General features: G+C 26.8%; 3 protein-coding genes across 3 annotated transcripts in view; 1 reads left to right on the plus strand and 2 right to left on the minus strand.

Moving 5' to 3' along the window:
- Window positions 1-243: 243 nt before the first annotated feature.
- LOC134837518 (uncharacterized) lies at window positions 244-2,663 on the minus strand. The gene is made up of 3 exons (XM_063852901.1): window positions 2,391-2,663; window positions 1,709-2,329; window positions 244-900 (listed from the first exon to the last, which is right to left on the minus strand). The coding sequence occupies exons 1-2, from the start codon at window positions 2,617-2,619 to the stop codon at window positions 2,112-2,114; spliced, it is 447 nt and encodes a 148-aa protein (XP_063708971.1). The 5' UTR covers window positions 2,620-2,663; the 3' UTR covers window positions 244-900; window positions 1,709-2,111.
- A 173-nt stretch (window positions 2,664-2,836) lies between these two features.
- Window positions 2,837-5,967, minus strand: LOC134837855 (uncharacterized). The gene is made up of 4 exons (XM_063853247.1): window positions 5,854-5,967; window positions 3,983-4,087; window positions 3,091-3,186; window positions 2,837-3,030 (listed from the first exon to the last, which is right to left on the minus strand). The coding sequence occupies exons 1-4, from the start codon at window positions 5,858-5,860 to the stop codon at window positions 2,837-2,839; spliced, it is 402 nt and encodes a 133-aa protein (XP_063709317.1). The 5' UTR covers window positions 5,861-5,967.
- A 9,078-nt stretch (window positions 5,968-15,045) lies between these two features.
- The window catches only part of LOC134837858 (uncharacterized), a 55,753-nt gene continuing 50,752 nt past the window's right edge, over window positions 15,046-20,046 (plus strand). Inside the window, exon 1 of the mRNA XM_063853250.1 lies at window positions 15,046-15,911. The gene's annotated coding sequence lies outside the window, so the exon portion shown is untranslated. The remainder of the gene's footprint in view (window positions 15,912-20,046) is intronic.

Consider the following 20,046-nt stretch of genomic DNA (forward strand, 5'->3'; position numbering starts at 1 on the left):
ACAAAAATTATAAAATAATTGTAAAAACAATTAAAAATTAAAAAAAATAATTATTTAGCAAAAAACTTTATTTTTACCTCTTTAGGTGCTAAATTAACATTTTTTAGATTTTTTTTAACATTTTTTAAACTCGAATATTGAAAAAAAAAATTAAATAAAATTTATTTTACCTTTTAAGGTCTTAAATTTACCTTTAAAAAATGCAAAAAAAAATAAAATTTTGAAAATTAATTCTTTAAATTGCAAATTTAACCAATTTTCCTGTCACAGAGTAAATTTTCAACTCACACACACCGAAAAACCCGAATTGAATAACGACTGTTTAATTAAATTCCAATTTCTGTACCGTATTTACTTTAATTACAGAGTCCAAATCCAATTTGTATGTTTTACTTTGGTCATCCCTTTGGCATCCCATCGACGCCATCTGCAGCAACAATGACGAATGCCTCGTCGCCAACATGCGAATTTTACTTTGGCGGTCGAGAAAATTCGCATCGCAATCGAAAAAACTCCCTTCAACAGCAGCAAAAGGAACAACAGCGAACTAAAAATGTCAAAAACACGGAAAAAAGCGGCGAAAATGGAAGACGTCGTGCTTCATTAGTGCCATGGCCTCGCAATACATGGAGCAGAGACAATGCCTTGCCTCCTTTATTGCAAATTCTGGCGCGTCAATATGGTGAGTAATGATTTTTTATTGCTTAAATTTTATTAGAAAGGCGATTAAAGATATGAAAAAGACAAAAAATGAGGGAAAAATGCGACGACTTTCGTTGCAAAGATCAGTATCGCATACTTTACAGTCGAAATTGTATCCGAGAGGCTTTTGTTGTTCAAGTTTTATGCAGTAATCTTCTTCTGTAGTGCATTCCAAGACTAATTTATTGTCTGTGGCATCTGGAATTTTTATGTTTTTAGTGAAATTTGATGTTTTATAGAAATTTACTGACAAAAATTCGTGTCTCATAAGTAGAAAAATTTGCGACATTTAAAAAAAAAGTTTAAAGTTCTAAAAAAAAATTTTTGTCAAAAATAAATAAAAAAAAATAAATTAAATAAAATTAATAATTATTAAATATTTTTTTTTAATTTATTCTTCTAAAAAAAAATTTAATAATATTTTTTTAATGTTGAAAAATTTGATAAAAAAATTTAAAAAAAAATATTTTAAACCATAAAAGAAAAAAAAAATAATTTTTTTTTAAGATTTAAAAAATTAACAAAATGTTCGATGAAAATTTTTATTTTAAATATTCAAATTAAAATTAAATTATATTAAAATGTAAAAAAAATTGAAGATTTAAAAAAAAAATCTAAAATTGAAAATTTTTATTTTTATATATAATTTAAAAAAAATTAAATTAAGATTAAATTAAATTAATTAATTTTTTTTATAATATTTGAATCTAAATAAAAAAATTCTTAATTTTAATTTAATTTAATTTTTTTTCTCAAAATAATTTTTTTAAATTTTTGAATAATTTTTTCTTACAATTTCAAAATTTTTATTATAATTTCTGATAATTTGCACGAAATTTAATATAATTTTATTTTTTTTTAATTAATTAAAATTTTTACTTTATTTATTTATTATTTTTTTTGCTGAGTCGCAAAAGTTAGTTTGAGTAAATTTTTTATCAACAAAAAAAAAATTAATTAATTTTTTACGAGACACGAATTTCAATAGCATTTTAACACAACTTACGATTAAACCAAACATATTTTCCGCACTTCCCATTACAATGAGTCATAATTCTCGCGCCTCCCTCCAAAGAACAATTCCCGCTTACCAAAGTCCCATCGAGATTTCGCACTTCTTTGCATTCGAAACATTGTATGAACGCATCTGACGAATGAATCAGCCAAAAAATGACTGCGGCGATACAAGTTGATAACTGTAAAAATTGTCGATACATATTCGTTGATAAGCAAATTATGACTGAAAAGTTATCGTTATCGTTACAACGCAACCACGCGATACCTGTCAATATTTGTTTTGTAACAACCTTTGATAAGATTTTTTTTTTACTTAATTTTTTTTTATTTTTAAATATCACAAAATTTGTTCAACACTTAAACTACGATTAAAAAACTATTAAAAAGAGCTTTTAACTCCTACTCAAGGCATAGGCGATAATCATGGGGAACACAGTCACAATTAAGGTTTTGTATCGCGTCTTATTGATCGCAATGTTACATAAATCGTAATCGCAAATGTGACACTTTACGATGCTACTATTTGATGTTTGCAAGGCCTCCGCTTGTCTTTCGCAGTGATTTTCCGTTGCAGCGCAATCTCTTATGAGAATTTCCATGTTTTGTGTTGCTGCAAGGATTTTTCCTTCAAAAATGCTCTTTTTTTGGGTCTCAAGAAAATTCCAACTTACGATCATTTGTGTGAAAAATGCTGCACTTGTTCAAACAATTCACAATTTCCGCATTTGTGAGGTCATTCACGCAATTCCCGCTGATTAGCGTTCCATTTTGGTCCCGACGCTCTTCGCATTTTAGACATTCGAGAGCAAAACGGGGCGGAATTAGCACCAAAACCACAGAAATCACGAAAGTAAGTGACATTTTTTTGACGCGATCCAAACACAACTGACGAACTGTCATTTGTCGCGACGAAAAATTCACAATTATCAATATTTATCAGATAAAATTATTCCATAGCACTTTATAGATACGGCTAAACTGACGACGATGACTTATAACGCGCGTACTACTTCTATCGAAAAAAAAATACAATTTTTCAGGCATAACTTATCTATGTCTAAACATTTTTTCTACAAGTTGGGTTTGCCGAATGACAAATTGAGTCATTCGAATATATTTATTTTCTGATAAATTCAATGGAACAATACAAACAAAAGACTAAAACAAAGTTATTCGCGTAGTTGATGGCGATCTTGGACTTGGAATTGCAAAAAGCGGTGATGCAAAAGTTGTAGGAGTCATCGTCGTTTTGAGACAAATCGCAATTAATTGATGATGAGCAGTTTTGGAGAGATAAAACAGTGTCAAGACCTAAAAATAAATTAGAATTAATTGGAATATTTGAAATATTTTGCATGGAAAGAGACTTACCGTTGTTGAAAATTATTTTGAAATTGGGACTTGGAGGGTCTGAGGAAGGGTTTTCTTGTAAACTTTTGCAACGATAACATTTTAAGTTGATATTTCCTAAAAAAAAAATATTAATTTTGTATTTATAAAAATTAAAAAAAAAATTTAAAATAAATAAATATTTTTTCGTTCAATTAAATTTTTTAATTAAAAAAAAATAATAAAAAAAAAATTAATTAAATAAATTAAATTAAAAAAAAAAAATAAAATTTTATTTTGTTTCTTTTAATTTTTTAATAAAAAGTTTTTTTTTGTTTAAATTAAAAATTTGAAAAATGAAATTTATTTTATTAAACTTTTTTTATTATTTTTTATTTTAATTTGAAATTTAAATGAACTTAAATTTTTTTTTAATTTAAAAAATATTTTTTATGAATGAAAGTGAATAAAAACTATATTAAATATAAAATGAAAAAAATGTTTAAATAATAAAAGCTAAAATAAATTTAATTTAAATAATTTTTAAAATTAAATTAAAAAAGAAAAATTAATTTTAAAAAATGAAGTTCAATATAAATTTTGTAAAAAATAGTTCACAAAAAAATTTAAAAATATTATTTTAATTTATTTATTTTTTATTTTTATTTATTTATTTTTATTTTAAAATATAATTTATTTTTATTTTTTTTAAAAAAATTATAATTTTTAATTTTTTTATATCAGAAAAAAAAATTATTTGAATTATTTTATGAAAAATATTTAAAATTTTAGTTTTTAATTCGTGAAAAATTAATAATTAAAAAAAAACTATTTTTTTAATTAATTTTTAGATAAATTAGTGCCAAAGTTTATCAAAAAATTAGATTTTAATTTAAATTTTTGTCAAAATTAACGTAATTAATGAATTACTCACGATCATATTCGACAATTGAGCTGCATACATAACTAACTTCATCATCTACCGCTGGAATTTTTCGTGATTCATCACATTCGTAGCAATATTCATAATCAACAATTCCTTTTAAAAAAAATAAAATTGTTAGAAAATTCAAACTTTTACATAAAATAAACTTACTTTCTTGAACACTTTTGCTCATGCATCCAAAAGTCAGTCCCGTCAGCAGAAACAACAGAAAACAGTTGATTACAAATGCTCGACCAATCACAGGAAGAGCAGATATGATTTCCATCACGATTGAAAAGCAACTGACTTGTCTGCTTTGAATGATATGGCAAAAGGAAAGGCTTCATTTTTTGTGTTTCTCTTCTTTTGAATGGAAAAAAAACTTTTCCTACAATCTGCAAACATTTTGCCAACATGCGTCAGATACAGACAACAGCTCATTCAAGTCTTGCTCGCTCTCTCTTGTTTATTATTTCTAAGCACATTCACTTGAAAATGATGCTGTCCAGAAATGAGTTTGCAAAAAAAAATTGATTTTTACTTGACCCAGTGAGGTATGCAGAAAATTTAAATTATTTTTTAATTTCCGGATTTTTTTTATAGAGAAAAAAAAATTTTTGCTGCATCTTGTATGAAAAGTCCCAATAACGCAAAATTTTTTAAGAAGAAAATAAAAAATTTACATCGCAAAGAGGATTGATGAATAGCTTATGCGTAAAAAATTCTTTACATTTTTACATAATGCGCTTTAAAAATTAAAAATTATGGTAAACAAAAATAATTTTGAATGAAAAATTTCTGAAATGAAAAGGTTTTGTTCTGATTTACGAACCAATTAACGCCAAGATAAGTTCTTTATGATCCATAAATTTTTAATTATTTTCTTTTCGTTTTTTTCTAATTTGTTTATTTTTGGTTTCCAAACGATAACTTTTATTTTCTATGGATTTTTTTAAAATTCATTCCATAGAAAAATATTTTTTTTCACTTTTAATGAAAATTTAAAGGAAAAATTATTTTTTTTTATCATTTAAAAAATAAAATAATTTTATAAAAATAAAATATGATTTTTTAAAAAAATATAAAACTTCATAAGAGATAAAAAAAATAAAAAAAAATAATTTCAATTAAAAATTAATTAAAATAAAATAAATTATTTTTTTACAAATTTTCTCTTAATTTTTTTTTTTCATTTTTTTTAAAATTAATTATTAATTTTTTTAAAGCTTTAAATTTTTTAATTAGAAATTTTTTTTCTAATTTAAAAATTTTCTAAAAATTCTTAATAATTAAATTATTAAAGTCTTATTTTTTTATATTATTTTATTTTGTTTTTTATTTTTTATTTATTTATTATTATTTTTTATTTTTTTTTTTTTTGAAATAAAAAAAATTAAAAAAACTTTAAAATTATTTTTCATTTTTTTTCTAAATCCCGAACAAAAAAAACTTTAAAAATATGTATCATGTCAAAAAAATTTATCAAAAAAAAATTTTTTTTTCTTCTAATAACTCAAAAATTGAAAATTTTCAATGTTTGATCTCCAAAAAGCGATTTTATAAAATTTTGATGAAAACTTCAAGACTCTTCAAACATTTCATGATCATCCATCAAATATTCGTTCAAATCAATTGAACACTCAAAACAGCACATACTCAAAGAAAAAAAATTATCTGAAGAAGAAATCAAAATTTATTTTTACGATTATTTGATTTTACGAGAATTTCTTGTCAACAAAAACTGAAAAAAAAATTCCATGAAATTCGAATCAAAGAAAATCCTTCGATTTGTTAATTAATGTCATGGCAATATTTTTCACCCCATTCACCTACATTATGATACCAAAACAATTTTCCAGCAATAAATATCCCGGAATTACCTTCCATTTTACTCGATTAGTGACTTCCATTGAGTACGCGAGACACTCACTTCAACGAATATTATCATTATAAATATTGATCAAACTATAATAATCGCCGCACTTTTAACTTGGCATACTAACTTACTTGTAACGTTTAGCATTTATAATCTACAGAACTACGGGGGGACTTACAAACACTATTTCAATAAAAAAAATAAATTTCTGTTAATTTCTGTTGAATTCTACATCATTCATTCTGTGTGTAGGAAAAACATTCCGAACATCATAATAATTTAACAACAACAACAGCATTTTATTTATTATTTTATTAACAAAGCAGCGTTACTACGACTATAAAAAAAATAAATTTCTTTCTGGTTCATGATAATTCAAGACATTTTTATTTTATTTTTTTTTATTTATATCGCTCGTTGCAATAAATTTCTACGTTCTTTCGCTACTGACTGTATTTCTACTCGAAAAACAACTTGATTGTGTATTGTGATAATAGATAGACTGACAAAAAAATTAAATATTTTTTTTTGTGTGGATTGGAATCAATATTATCATCTGCTTTGTGATGAGAGTGTGTTGATGTAATATTTCGCAAACAATGGACAGCGTGGTCCAGTACATCTGAAGATTAGATGCAACAAGCTAATTATAAATATTCCTTACATACAATATGCTTAACGTTTAAACGTTAAAATCGAATTTACCGATTTTTTTTGCCCTCACCCTATCCACAGAGAATTAATAAGAAATTCCTTGATAGGGAATCAAATTAATTAACGTGCAATTAGTTGATTATATCTTTATGGTAATATCCATTAGTTGATAAAAAAATTTTACAAAATACCAGACGTCGGTTTTTGTATAGTTTTGAAACAAACTTTGTTAGCGAGATATTCGAAAAAAAAATTTTATTGCATTTTTCCAACAGAGAAAAAAATTTGTATGTTTATTTTTCGCCATACGGTAATATTTACACACAACTATCCCTCTACCTACTGATAACTGATGAATAAATAATAATATGAATGAACGTAAAAAAGAGCAAAATTTGTTCCTAACAAAACGTAACGTACAAGAGTAGCAATGAACTTGAACGCCATCTCCATGCTCATTCATAGTTTTCGGTACAAATGTTTGTCTCACAACTTGAATAGCAGCCAAAAATACAAATTATCTGGACCACAAACGGAAAGTAGGTCAAATATCGTTTGGTTTTGTGGGAAATTGAGCAATAAATATTAAAATTGGCTTGAAATTTAGTTGTTTAAATGTTAATTTCATACAAATTAAAATAAAATTCTTTGGGGAGTTACGGTTGAACCGTGTAAAAATCTATAAATTTTAAAATATCAAACGGAAAAATCAAATGACATTCTGCTCACGTAGCAAAAAAAAACAAACAGGAAAATTTTTTTACCTCGTGCAAAGTCGACGACGACGACACAAAAGTCTTGAAGAATCGATATTTTTAATAAAATTTTCAAAGCATTCGCCTGTTTTACATGCACTTAACATACGAACGAGCTGTGCGTTCATATGAGGAGCATTTTTGATGAAAAAAGGTATGTGTTGTGCAAAAAGTAACTTTCGCGCGAATGAGACATGGAGCGAGATTTAAAAATTGTATTTTTGATTCATTTTGATATTTCTTTTGCTTTTGGATATTTTTGAAGATGTTTTACCATATCACTCTTTCCAATATATAAGATTGTTCTCTTTGACGATAATTTAGTAACTTTGGCTTTTAAGTAACTTCTTCTTACTTAAGGTTTCTAACCTGCTGATGATTTTCAATAGCTTTCGCCTTTTTTGTCAAGTACTATAGAGAAACTTTGCCAACCTTCTCGAGTTATTCAATATCTTCTACTGTTTTTTCGAGAAGCCAAGTAATATTTCAATTTGAATATGGGATAAAGGATATCATGAAATTGTAACACATCTTTGAATGATTTACGAACTTGTTGAACATTTGCAGAATCTAAAATATTAAAATAAAATAAGTAATAATAATGGAGAAAAATCAATTTCGATGTTCTATTTATAAAGGAAAAGGCAACTTGTTTTCGAATTTTCTGAATTTCGTTTTTTCTCTCGTTTATATCACAAAACTTTCTTCTTGCATCGTTTGTTTCAGTACACTTCTCAATTTTGAGTCGTTAAATGATTTTGCTCCAAATAAATGATGATATCAAGCAAGCTTCTTTTAGTAGATGAACCAAGTACAAACAAAATTTGATAATAATTTTGAAAATATGCATAAATATGTTCAATATATTCTTCCTTCAAGATAAACAAAATTTGGCAGTTGATCGTATAGAAAATTATTCTCGCATACGTCTCTCATATCTTGTATGAAGTAATCGTGCGAAACGTTCATTTTCTACAATATGAAATTATTATCAATGTTGGTCTGTTCCTCTTCAGGTATCGATATTATGGAAACTTTGTATCTATATCGGATAGAATTCTATCTGAGGCGGATTAAATTACATTACGGGACGAGTATCCGTGTCACTTCTCTATCCATTCCATCCGTGCACGAGCTTTTTAATAATAAATTCGGAAATGTATGACTCCGTATTTGTCTGTGAAGTTCTGTGAAGTAGAGGGACAGGAATTCACTTAAGTTAAATGGTTGCAATGTTTGGCGTGTACACAATTTATGTTTTGCATGATGGAATTAAGTCTGTTGGGAATTTGAATATGTGTGTCTGTAGCGAGTTGCTTATTAGTATGATATTTTGTGCGGTTTGGAGTGTATATTGATGGCACCTGGCCAATAATAATAATGCAAATAAATAGCAACAAGTAGCTCATCAACTACTAAAATGGATACAATTGTACCCTTTTTTTCGTGTGTGAGTGTCTATGTCTTATTGTTTGTACTCTCTGTCGGTCTGTTTGCCTCTGTCGAGCGCGCTGATACATGCTCAAGTCGCCGTTGTTAGGCTAATAGAATTTTATTTTATTTTTTCATGCTGTTTTGGAAAATTTATAGAGTGGATGTTTTTAGTGTTTTGTTTGCATACGACTTACCATGGATGCTCGTTGGATGTCGACTACTACTACCTCGTTCGCTCGCTCGTCTCGCGCTGTACACGGACCAACTGGGGGTACTTTGCTCGGCACATACGGATATGGATACGATGAAAAAAAAAATAATAATATGACGACGATAACTGACACCAAAAGGCAGGCAGACAAACCTTGGGTTTTCGCTCGCATCATTCGCCAACGGACTTTACGTGGATTAGATACAACTACAATCAATTAGAGTTGAAGGAAATTCTTGACTTGCTTATAATGCAATGGGTAATTTTCCGTGATAATTGAAGGAAAATTACTTGAGAAATTTTGGTGACGCCCCATTCCAAGAGAGAATGCTTTTTCCTTGATGGGGGTAATCTCACAGCTTCCAGCATCCTTAATTTTTTTTTTTTTTTTTTTTTTTTGAGAAATTTTCAAAAAAAAAATTTTTTTGAAGATTTTTCTGAAACAAAAAAAAAAGAAAAATTTAGAAATTAATTTGAGTTTTTAAGAAATTAATTAAAAATGCATTAATTCAAGCTAATAACGGTTTTCAATATGCGCGCGCATGTGATGTTGATTGCATACTTTCTTCTTATTCCTATTGAAAAAAAAACTTAAAGACAAAAAATTTCATTTAAAATAATTTAAAAGAAATTTTTTAAAGTTTTTTTCAAATTTCACCCCCATCGAGGAATCATAAGAAAGATTCTCTTTTGGATAGGGGACGTTTGCCTCAAAAACTACATCGACTTAAAGTCGATTCGAAACTTAAACATTATTAAGGTGAATTTGCTGCCATGACGACTTTTCATCTCATTCAATCCAAAACGTCTTACATTAACGAAATATCACGTCAATTTATTAAATGAGCATGCATATAAATAAATAGACAGATTAAAATAATACACAGAGCAGTCCCACACAAAGGTACTACTAAAAATAATCATCGCACTTGATAAGAGATAAATTTGTCGACACACTTTGTTGTGTACTTCTACTATCTCCGCACAGAAATTGTATTCATCATGTGTGAATGTCATCAATTCGACTCTGATTTAACGTTTTTTTGAGTCTTGAAGAGACAAACTCTCATTCATATCACACACGAATGTTAATAAGCTTGATAGTCTTTTATATTAGCATCATTAATGTTTCGACAGATCTCGTATCGTGAGCACTTGAGAGACTTCTGTGCCGTAAAATTTTTATGTTTACATTGATTTCCATGCCGATAAATTCTATTTTTATACATTTTCTCATTTTATTTTTTGATTCGTTACGATTTTTCTTGACAACTTATGTCAGAAAATTTAATTTTATTCGTATGAAAATGCATCGATATGGTAAATGTCATAATTTTTTGTCACGGTGTCTTAATTACTCGTACATCGTTCATTGTGACAAATAATGAGGTACTTACTTGTTGAATTGAATGGATATGGGATGTGAATGAGATTTTTCATGTGTTTCCATTCAAATCATGTTGATATTTGATCCAAGTTGGTTGTACAAGTTTTGAGACGAATGTGATTGATAAAAATAATGAGTTGAATGAAAATGATAAATTAAGTTGCAATGATGTTGCGTTTTATTGAAGATGATTCATTTGCTTAACTGTTGCGTGCGAAAAGTTCTTAATGCGATTTTTGACCATTTTTGGAGATTTTTTAATTAATTTAAATTAAATTATTTTAATATTTTTTTTTCTTCAAATTTTAATCAAATATTTTTATTTAAATAGTTTTTATTAATTTTTTATGCAATAATAAAATATTATTTAATTTTTATTTAATTTAAAAAAATATAAATGATTGCTTAATTTTATTTTTATTTATGTAAATTTAATAAAATAATTTTTAATTTTCTTTAATTCAAAAAATTATAAATTTTTGTTTTTATTTTATTTTTAATTAATTTTGAAAATTTTAATTTTTTTTTTTTTTTAGTATTAATTTTTGTAAAATTGAATAAATTTTATTAATAATTTTCCAATATTTTATTTTTTTTAAATTTTTGTATTATTTATTAATTTTTTATTTAAATTTTCTATAATTAATTAAATTTTTTTAAAATTTATTAATTAATTTATTTAATAATTTATTTTTTTTAATTTATTTTATTAAAAATTAAATAAATTAAAAAATAAAATAAAAAAAATAAAATTCTTAAAAAATATTAATTTAAAATTTTATTTTATTTTTGTTATATAAATTTTATGACTTTTAAATGACAAAAAATATTTTTAGCAGCTCAATATAATATTCAATAAAAAAATCCATATGTTTTATTTCCTTAAAAATTCTTCTACAAAGAAAAACCGACGCGCATCATTAACGCACGACAAAAATTTCGCCATTGACATTGAAAAAGTACATATTACCAAACATAAACACACAAAATCTACTGCGTTCTTAATTCAACATTTAAAATAAAAATCTTCCATTGCACTCGAAACACTCACATTATCAATTTTGCTTTATTTCTTCCATTCACACACGACTTTTTTTTTCGCACACATTACGAAATGTCAAACTTCCCATGTGTTTTATCGCACGTTATCACATGGAAATTTGTCGTTTTTCACATATACCTCGTCCGAGGAACATTTCGGATCAATTCTCTTTTGGACAAGGTCGACTTCAAAAACCGTAACAAAGGTTTCACTTTGTTGTTTTCATTTGATAAAGTGTGCAAATTCGCGAAAAAATGACTACTATCCGCCAGAAACGCGGCATGTTGGCGAAATACACGACTTGCAAAAACATTTTTGCACTGATATTTAAGTAGGCCATGAAATTCCTCGTCGTCTCTCTTTCGACACACTACAACGACGAAAAAATTCGCGAATCAGCAGACTCGATCCAGAACCACACCAACAAAATAAAAAATACACATTCAACTTATATAGTCGTTGAACAAAACACATTCGGTCGCAAGTAAACTGAGCTCAGCTCAACTGTTGTCGATACTACTGAATGTGCAAAAAAATTTTAAATTCGCCTGTACGAACATTTTCTTCATTCCTTCTTGCATCTTCGTTCCCTTCATTCTTTTCGTTATTCATTAAACACGTTTTTTGCCGTAAAAATTGTTCACATCCCTTTATTTCTTCACTATTCTTTGAAGAAACAAAACTGGATGCTGGATCAAGGAACAAAAAAAGGGGCGATCTTCAACAAAAATTACTACAATTACTACCAATACATGCGAAAAAAAAATTCTTAAAAAAAATTAAGAACCTTACAATTTCGCAATTGCGGGTCAACGAACGATCTATATTTACAAACAAAACGGAATCGATTCGCACAAGTACAGTTAGAAAAAAAATGTAAATTTTGTGCGTATACGCACGATCACTACATGCGAAAATTGTAACGGAATATGTAGTATACGCACAAAGCGCTCGTATGTCTATAGGGCCTGTACGTGCAAACATTTTGCGAATCTATTGTGTGAGTGATCGTACCTACATGTTGAAACGTGACGTTTCATAGATAAGTTTTTTATTTTGGCAAAAGTCAATGAACTCACTTCGAGCTGATTCGCGAATATTGGCGAAAAAATTGGGTTAAATTTAATCACAAACGATCATTCATGTTTGAGACGTTGAACGACAAAGACAAATTACGGAAAACGACATTGGCTTCAATTTCCTAAACGAAGTAGAACATTTTCAATTATATAATGAAAAAGTAAAACTTTTTCAATCAAAATTGTTTTTTGTTTAGATTAACGCAAATTTGGGTTCTGATATTTATTTTGCACGCAACATGCAACATTTTGTTTCTTCTGAAGTGACTTTTAGCTTTGAAAAAGGGGAGTGAAATTTGAAAAAATGTTTCAGATTTTTTTTTTTTCAATTAAAAATTTTAGTAATTTTAAGAAATTTACAAAAAATTACGAAAAAAAATAATTTTCTATTTTTTTTTAATTTTAAATAATAATTTTCATTTTTTTTTCAATTTTAAAAAATTATTTTTAATTAAAATTATAAAAATTTAAAATGATTTTAATTAAAAAATTATTTTTAAAAAAATTCAATTAAAAAATTTTTAAAATGTGACCTTTGAAATATAAATATATTTGAAATTTTCTTCTAAATTTAAAAAATTTATATTGAATTAAAAAAAATTAAAATAAATTTAATTTAAAAAAAATAAAAAATTGAAAAAATGTGACCTTGGAAAATATTTGAAAAATTCACAAAAATAACAATTTTCGGCATTTTAAAAAAATATATTTAATTGAATTTAAAAAATAAATAAATTTAATTAAAAAATAATTTTCAAAAATTTTAATTGAAAATTTTATAAAAAACGTGAATTTGAAAAATATTTTTCATATTTTTATTTTGCAAAAATTTCAATGAAAAAAGGCAAAAAAATACATCAAAGCTCACAACGATCGTTTACAATTCATCAAAGCTCATTAACACAAATCTACTGTGCTAAATTTCCATGCAAAATCGTTTTTTATCGTCTGTTGATATAAACCAAGCTGAGCACGAGACTGCAGTTAATCAGTACCGTACAATTTACTACCAACTAAAGTGTATCAAGTGAATCGTTTATTTTATTTCTTTTTATTATTATTTTAAATAATAACAAACAACCATCGCGATAATGGAGTAAATGAAACGATTTAACTGCTGCTTTGCATCTAACGCAGCACACGTTCGTCTATGGTTATGTCGAAAGAGCGACGAGACTCCTTCGTTTACAATTCACGTGTTTCATTAATCCCCGGAGATTTAAGAGCATTTAAATATATTCTTTTTTGAATTGTCTTCTTTTACGGTGTGTGAACAGCTTGTAGTACATGTGAAAGGGAAACAACGCACGTGAAGTGTCATTGCTGTTTGTAGTATAGCTACAGTGAATGGAGCTACAGAAAAAATTGGGAGACAGAGAGAATATCTTGTCTCTCTTGTGTAAATTTTAAAATGAAAGGGGGTTTGAAAAGTTCAAGTAAGGTTGAATTTATAAACATTTTTTTTTAATTTTTAAAAGATTTTTTTTTAAATTTATTTTTTTTAGGAATTTTCATATCTCTGAATTTTTTTTTTTTCATTAAAATTTACATTTAACAAAATTTTCAGTTCTTCATGTTATTTGATGTTCTTATGGAATTTTGGCTATAAGCAGAAGTTTGAGATCTTAAAAAAGTTTGAAGTCAAATGCGAAATGAATTTACAGTACTAACTACAGCATCAAGATCTTACATAACATTATACCCATAAACAAATTTTATGATGCTGCTTAAATTTTTATAAGGGCCTTCATAATACAATTTTGGAATTGCAAGGATATTTACTTAACGATGCTTTTGATGAGAATGGATCAACACAACCGATGCATTTATTACAGCAGAAGAAAATATGTCTAAAACCAGGCGTCTCAAACCTTTTTACTCCAACTAATTGAGGTTCTAAATTTTTTTAATAGCATGCATCTGTTACAATAATTTAGAAAAATCAGGACAGACGACATAATTACTTTTAAGAAGTTGATTGATAAAACACATTTTTTGAGGAACATAGAACTTTACTTTAAGTTAAATTAAAAATAATTTGAATAATTTAGCTTTTAGTCATCAATATTCTTAAGTAAGCAACCACAAAAGGCATCTAAAATGAATATTTATTTTGAAAAATGAAAGAAATTTTTCAAAGAGTTCATTAAAATCAATTTTTGAATCCAAATCTCATATCTTTAAAAAAGTATCTTTAGTTAAAAATTTAAATAAATCAAAACTTACCATCCTCCATGAACATTCCCCATCATCGCCGCTTATCAGTCAGTATCATGTCTCTCCAAAAACGAGAGAGAGAGAGACTAACAATTATCTCTTGAACAAATTCTTCAACACTCCTCAATAGATACCTTCATAGTTCAACAGTTGCCTACATCATACTACAACTCTACATAGTCTACAAACTCGCTACTACGCCGGCACTTGTTTCGCCTGTATATCGTGAATGTATCAGCATTTTTACTTCCTCTTCATTCAAGAAATACTCTGTCGGTACGGGCAACGCATTCGATTACAAAACACGGAGCGCAAAATGTTTTGTTTTGAATTCAGTTGCCGTTCAACCGCTGGCTTTGTCAGACATGCGTTTTATTATCCTTTATTGTATTGTTGACAATTCGGTTTTATTATTATGATTATTGTAACAGCAACAAGGAACGACGCGTGTGGACATAAGTGCATAAATTGAAAAAAAAAAATAAAAATTGTCCTGATTTGCGATAATTTTACCGCTTCTTACTGAAACTGTTTAATTTTTGCATCAACAAAGAAAAAACCAACGGAAATTAAAAACTCTTGCAATTTTTTATGATTAAGTAGTTACTTTGTGCACCTCCGTGATATAATTGAAAAAAAAAGTAATAAATAATTCAAAGTGAAATCACACAATTTTTGTATGTTGCTAACTATTGTTGGAGCGCACGAGTGAAGCACAACAATAAAATAAAATAAATAGAATTTATAAAAAAAAAATTAAAAAAAAAGAAATTATCATATTTTCTTATGATTTATTGCATTTCTCTTTGACTTGAACGATCTGTTTCGTGCCATCATCAGCAACACTCACCCAGACGTCATCATCATTATTATGCGGCGAGGAAAAGTTAGTCTGAAATACGCAGAAATTACGTAAAAACTCGGGTGTTGAACAACATAATAGTAATAATAAAATAAAAAAGCAGAAAATAATGAAATACTTTCCTCTGGAATTTCTTCCAGATCATAATTATTATTATTAATGTTAAACGTGAGTGCTATTGTTATATGTATATTTATTTGCACACAACGCAACATAAGTAGTACTTTACTCATAAAGACACGCCAGTAAATCATTAAATTGTCGTCTTGATAAAAATTATTGGATTCCCTCGCTATTGTGTTTCGTTTTAAGTAAATATATTTGAGTAAAGGAGGAACTTTGAACGTCGTCAAATATATTCATTCTGTCTCTCAGTTGTAAAGAAGAAGAAGAAAGAAGTAACGGACTAGAACAAGAAAAAGTAAGTAAAGAAAATGTTAATGCTACTGAACATCATGAAAAAAGAAAATAAGAAAAACAGAATAGAAGGGAAGGGAAAATACTTTAAAAAGTTCCAACATTCATTATTTATTACAATCTAACTATCCCCATGTATTTTAGAAAAGTATTTCGAAAGTACCTTGAGGCGAGATGTTCGCTCTCTCGTCTCGTTAAACTTCTCTTGTCGTATCTGTGAAATATTAGGTTCTAAGCATGATTAATTTTATTTATTTAAAATCGTTTAATAATGCTTTTTATGACAAATTTTGATATCTTCGTACTTGAGTCAATTTCCCCTTTACCGACAAACAGTTTCTCTTTTACATTTTTTGAAGAAAATTCAACTCGTGTTTCATCAGAGATGTATCTGTTAGATTTATTTAAAGGTCCACTATTGTTTATTTTATTAATTAAAAATTAAAAAAAATATTAAAATTTAATTAAAATTAATTTTTAATTTAAAAAAAATTAAATTAAATAAAAAATTATTAAAATTAATTATTTTAAATATATAATTTAAAATTATTAAACTTAAATTTTAAATTTAAAAAAATAAAAATTAAATTTTTGAATTAAAAAATAATTAAATTTAAAAAATATATTTTTTAATTAATTAAAAATAATAAATTATTGAAAAATTTAATTAAAATAATTTATTAATTTTTTACACAAAAAAAAATAAATTTATTTAAATTAAATTATTTTATTTATTTATTCAAATTTTATTAATTATTTTTTTTAGAAAATTCATTGATTTTATTTTTAAAAAAAATTTAAAAAAATTAAAATTTTTTTAAAATTTTTTTTTTTAATTTTTTGTTCAAATTTTAAAATAGTTACATCCCTGAATTTTTCACAAATATCCCCTTTTGTTGCACTGTCCGAAATCGAGAACGACTAATTACAACTACGTTCTTTGAATATTTTAGCAAAGACGACAAATATTTAGCAAACAAATACATGCCGGCTTCTTCTCACACACAAAATATACAAGCTATCAAACAATGGAAAACCTAAAAGTTTTATTTTTTCGTCATAATAACATTAACAACGGCAAAACTTTTTCTTGTTGTCTCCTCAAGTTTCGTCTTCTTTCGCTTCAGTTTTTTTTTTGTTTTACATCATGCGAGGAATTTCCACTCTATTTTCATCAAGCCAACGAAAAAAAACATATTTTTTTCAATATAAATATATTTATGTATGAAGAAAGTATTTTGTTTTATAATAACAAGCGTAAATAGCCGTGAGGAGTTTGTAGCGTGTTTCATTGTTTAATATTTATTTGACGAGAAAAAAAAGTTCTGTCGAGAGTGCGGAGTTCTTCCTGTGATAATTTTTTTCCATGATAATAAATAAACGAAGAGTAATGAATGAATGGTTATGATGATAAGAAAGTTGGCTTTTAATTAATTAATTAAGAGTATGTGATGGAGATAAGAACTTTGCTTTCATTATCATGCATTATTAGTGTTGAAATTTAAAAAAAAATGTGCATAATGATAATTTTGAATTTTCTTTAAAAAAATAATTTTTTGAAAATTTTTCAATAATTAATAATTTTTAAAAATTCGATTTTTATTCAATTTAGAAAATTTCATTTAATTTAATTTAAATATTTAAATATAATTTTTTAAAAATTTTTAATAAATTTTTTTTAACACAGTAAATTTATTTTTTTTAAATAATTCAAAAAAAAAATAGTCAATTTTACTTTTTTTATAGAAATTATTTTTTTAATATTAATTTCTATTTGAAGAAAGCAATAAGAGCTCCTAAAAGTATGCAATTTACTTCAAACATTTATTTTTCAATTTTCAAGACTTTTCACTTACTTTCTTCAGTTTAATGAGCACAAAAACCTTCTGATAGCTAAATTCTATAATTTAGAACAAACCTCATAAAAATTCATCAAACAGAATTTGAGTTATAGCATTTCAAATTTCGTATGAATTTTCTTCTGAAATTCGAAAAAATCTAAGTTCTATAAAAAATGTTTGGTCCACAAAAAGTTCTTTGACATCTTTTTCATCCAATTAACATCCTTTTAAACGAACCCAAGGCTCTTCGAAGCTAATTAAGTTACTCGAAACAAGGCCATGGAAAATTTTCCAAGAAACACTTCATTGTTTGTTCTACATCTCACATTAAACGCATGATAAAAGTAAGAAAAGAACGAATTTAACACCATTCTGTATCTCATTTGCAGTTCATTAACATTCGTAATGCGCGCCATTCCTTATCACTTAATTTGTTTATTTATTTTTATATTACAAGTCATGTAATATGAAGCAAGCACTTCTCCTCTTACACTTTGCTCTACTTATCGAAATGAAATAAGAAACGGCACGAATGTAATAAAAAAAAAGTAACAAACAAACAAAACTGACTGAAGATTGATTTGTTTTCTATTTTTTTCCTATTTCGATTGCTTCCCTTATTTTTTTTTTCTTTCAATTTTATTCCGAAAATAGCAATTCAAAAAATAACAATTAATGATTTTTAAGCCGGAATGATTTGTTGGATTGTTCATTTTCTGCCATTGTCACGACTTTTTCGTTGTTGTTTACCTTTAATGAAATTACATTTGGTCCTGAATACAAAAATAGCATCGCTGCGAGGCATCATTGAATTTGACTGTTCGAACAAATCAATTCGAAGCCCGTCAATGTGGCTTGAATTGCAATTTACGAGATTATTCGTTGTGCCAAACAATTTACATCCTATTAAACGTCAAGCATCGACACTTGAAGCCTGTCAAATATCCGTGCCTCAACAAATTTCTTCTGGCAAACCCTCGAAAAGCAATAAGAATTGTTGTTGTTAAGCAAAGAAAAGAAAAAAAAAAAACGAAAAATCAATTCCCACAAATCAGATTGTTGTGCGTTCCTTCGAGTGTGCTAAGACAAGTAAGCGATAGACAGACACCGCACACACGTCAAAATCCCAAAAAAATCTTTTTATCCCTGGTACATGGCTGCTGAATTCCATCGTAGTCGTCGTCAAATGATGCTGATTCAAGACGTTCCTGAAAAAATATAATAAAAGTATATATTACCAAGTTTTGTATCAATGAGCAGCAGCAGCAACACAATAAGTAGAAAATTTTTTTTCCTACTAAATTGTTTTGTTACATGAGCACGTGCTTGCTGCCGAGACGCATATGCCGCACGTCGTCGTGAAGGAAGGAAAGAAAGGAATTTCGATGAAATATAAAAAACCGAGAATTTTATTTTATTACAGATATATTTTATTTATTTGTCTCATACATATAATAATATCTGAGATTACGATAAGAAGATAAACTGGCAAACAAACCACACATTGATGGCACATTATTCAAGAAAATTGAGAAACACTGATCGGATATTTTTTTTAGTGTTATTGAAGGAACATTGTAAAGACATACGTGTAACATATTTGAGCTACATCAACATGTGAGGCAATTTGAAGGGGAGCAATATGGTGCTTTGATTGTCTGTTAATGGAACTTTGTTTGAAGAGAGACTCTGTCCAAATATTACAAAAGAAGGAATTTGTGAAGGTATCTTTTAAAATCACGCTCCAATCGCATTTATCTACAAAGTATTTAATCCAACAAATACACCTTTCCTTGGTTACCCAAGAAGCCCCCAATGGAATTTTTCATGCCGAGAGAATTGTATTTGCATTAGGAGACAACATATGGGGGAGAGGTAAATATCGTCTTGTATCGGCATTTGCTCCGTAAAATAGCATCATTTGGTATAAAACGAATCTAAAATATATTTTTATATGCATATTGCATCAAGTGTTTATGTATGAAAGTACATTGGGAAGAATTTTAGTTTCGCAACTTATATTTTTTTGCGAGATAAAAATTTTACATATTTTTTCAGAAATTATTCATATTTAAAAATATTTATTAAAATTTTATTTTTAAGACTGTAAAAAAAAGAACTTGGAAAACGAGAAACTACTGTTAACCTATTTTACAAGTTAAACCATGAAGAAAGACTACCATGAAGAAGGCAAAAGGAACATGAGAACAAGGATCATCTGTTAAAATACCTTTTAAGTCAATGGAAGAAAGCTCTTCAAACGAGGAACATATTCTGCAAAAAGAAGCATATAAACCT

Source organism: Culicoides brevitarsis, chromosome 1, assembly GCF_036172545.1.
Source record: "Culicoides brevitarsis isolate CSIRO-B50_1 chromosome 1, AGI_CSIRO_Cbre_v1, whole genome shotgun sequence".
NCBI lineage: Eukaryota > Metazoa > Arthropoda > Insecta > Diptera > Ceratopogonidae > Culicoides > Culicoides brevitarsis.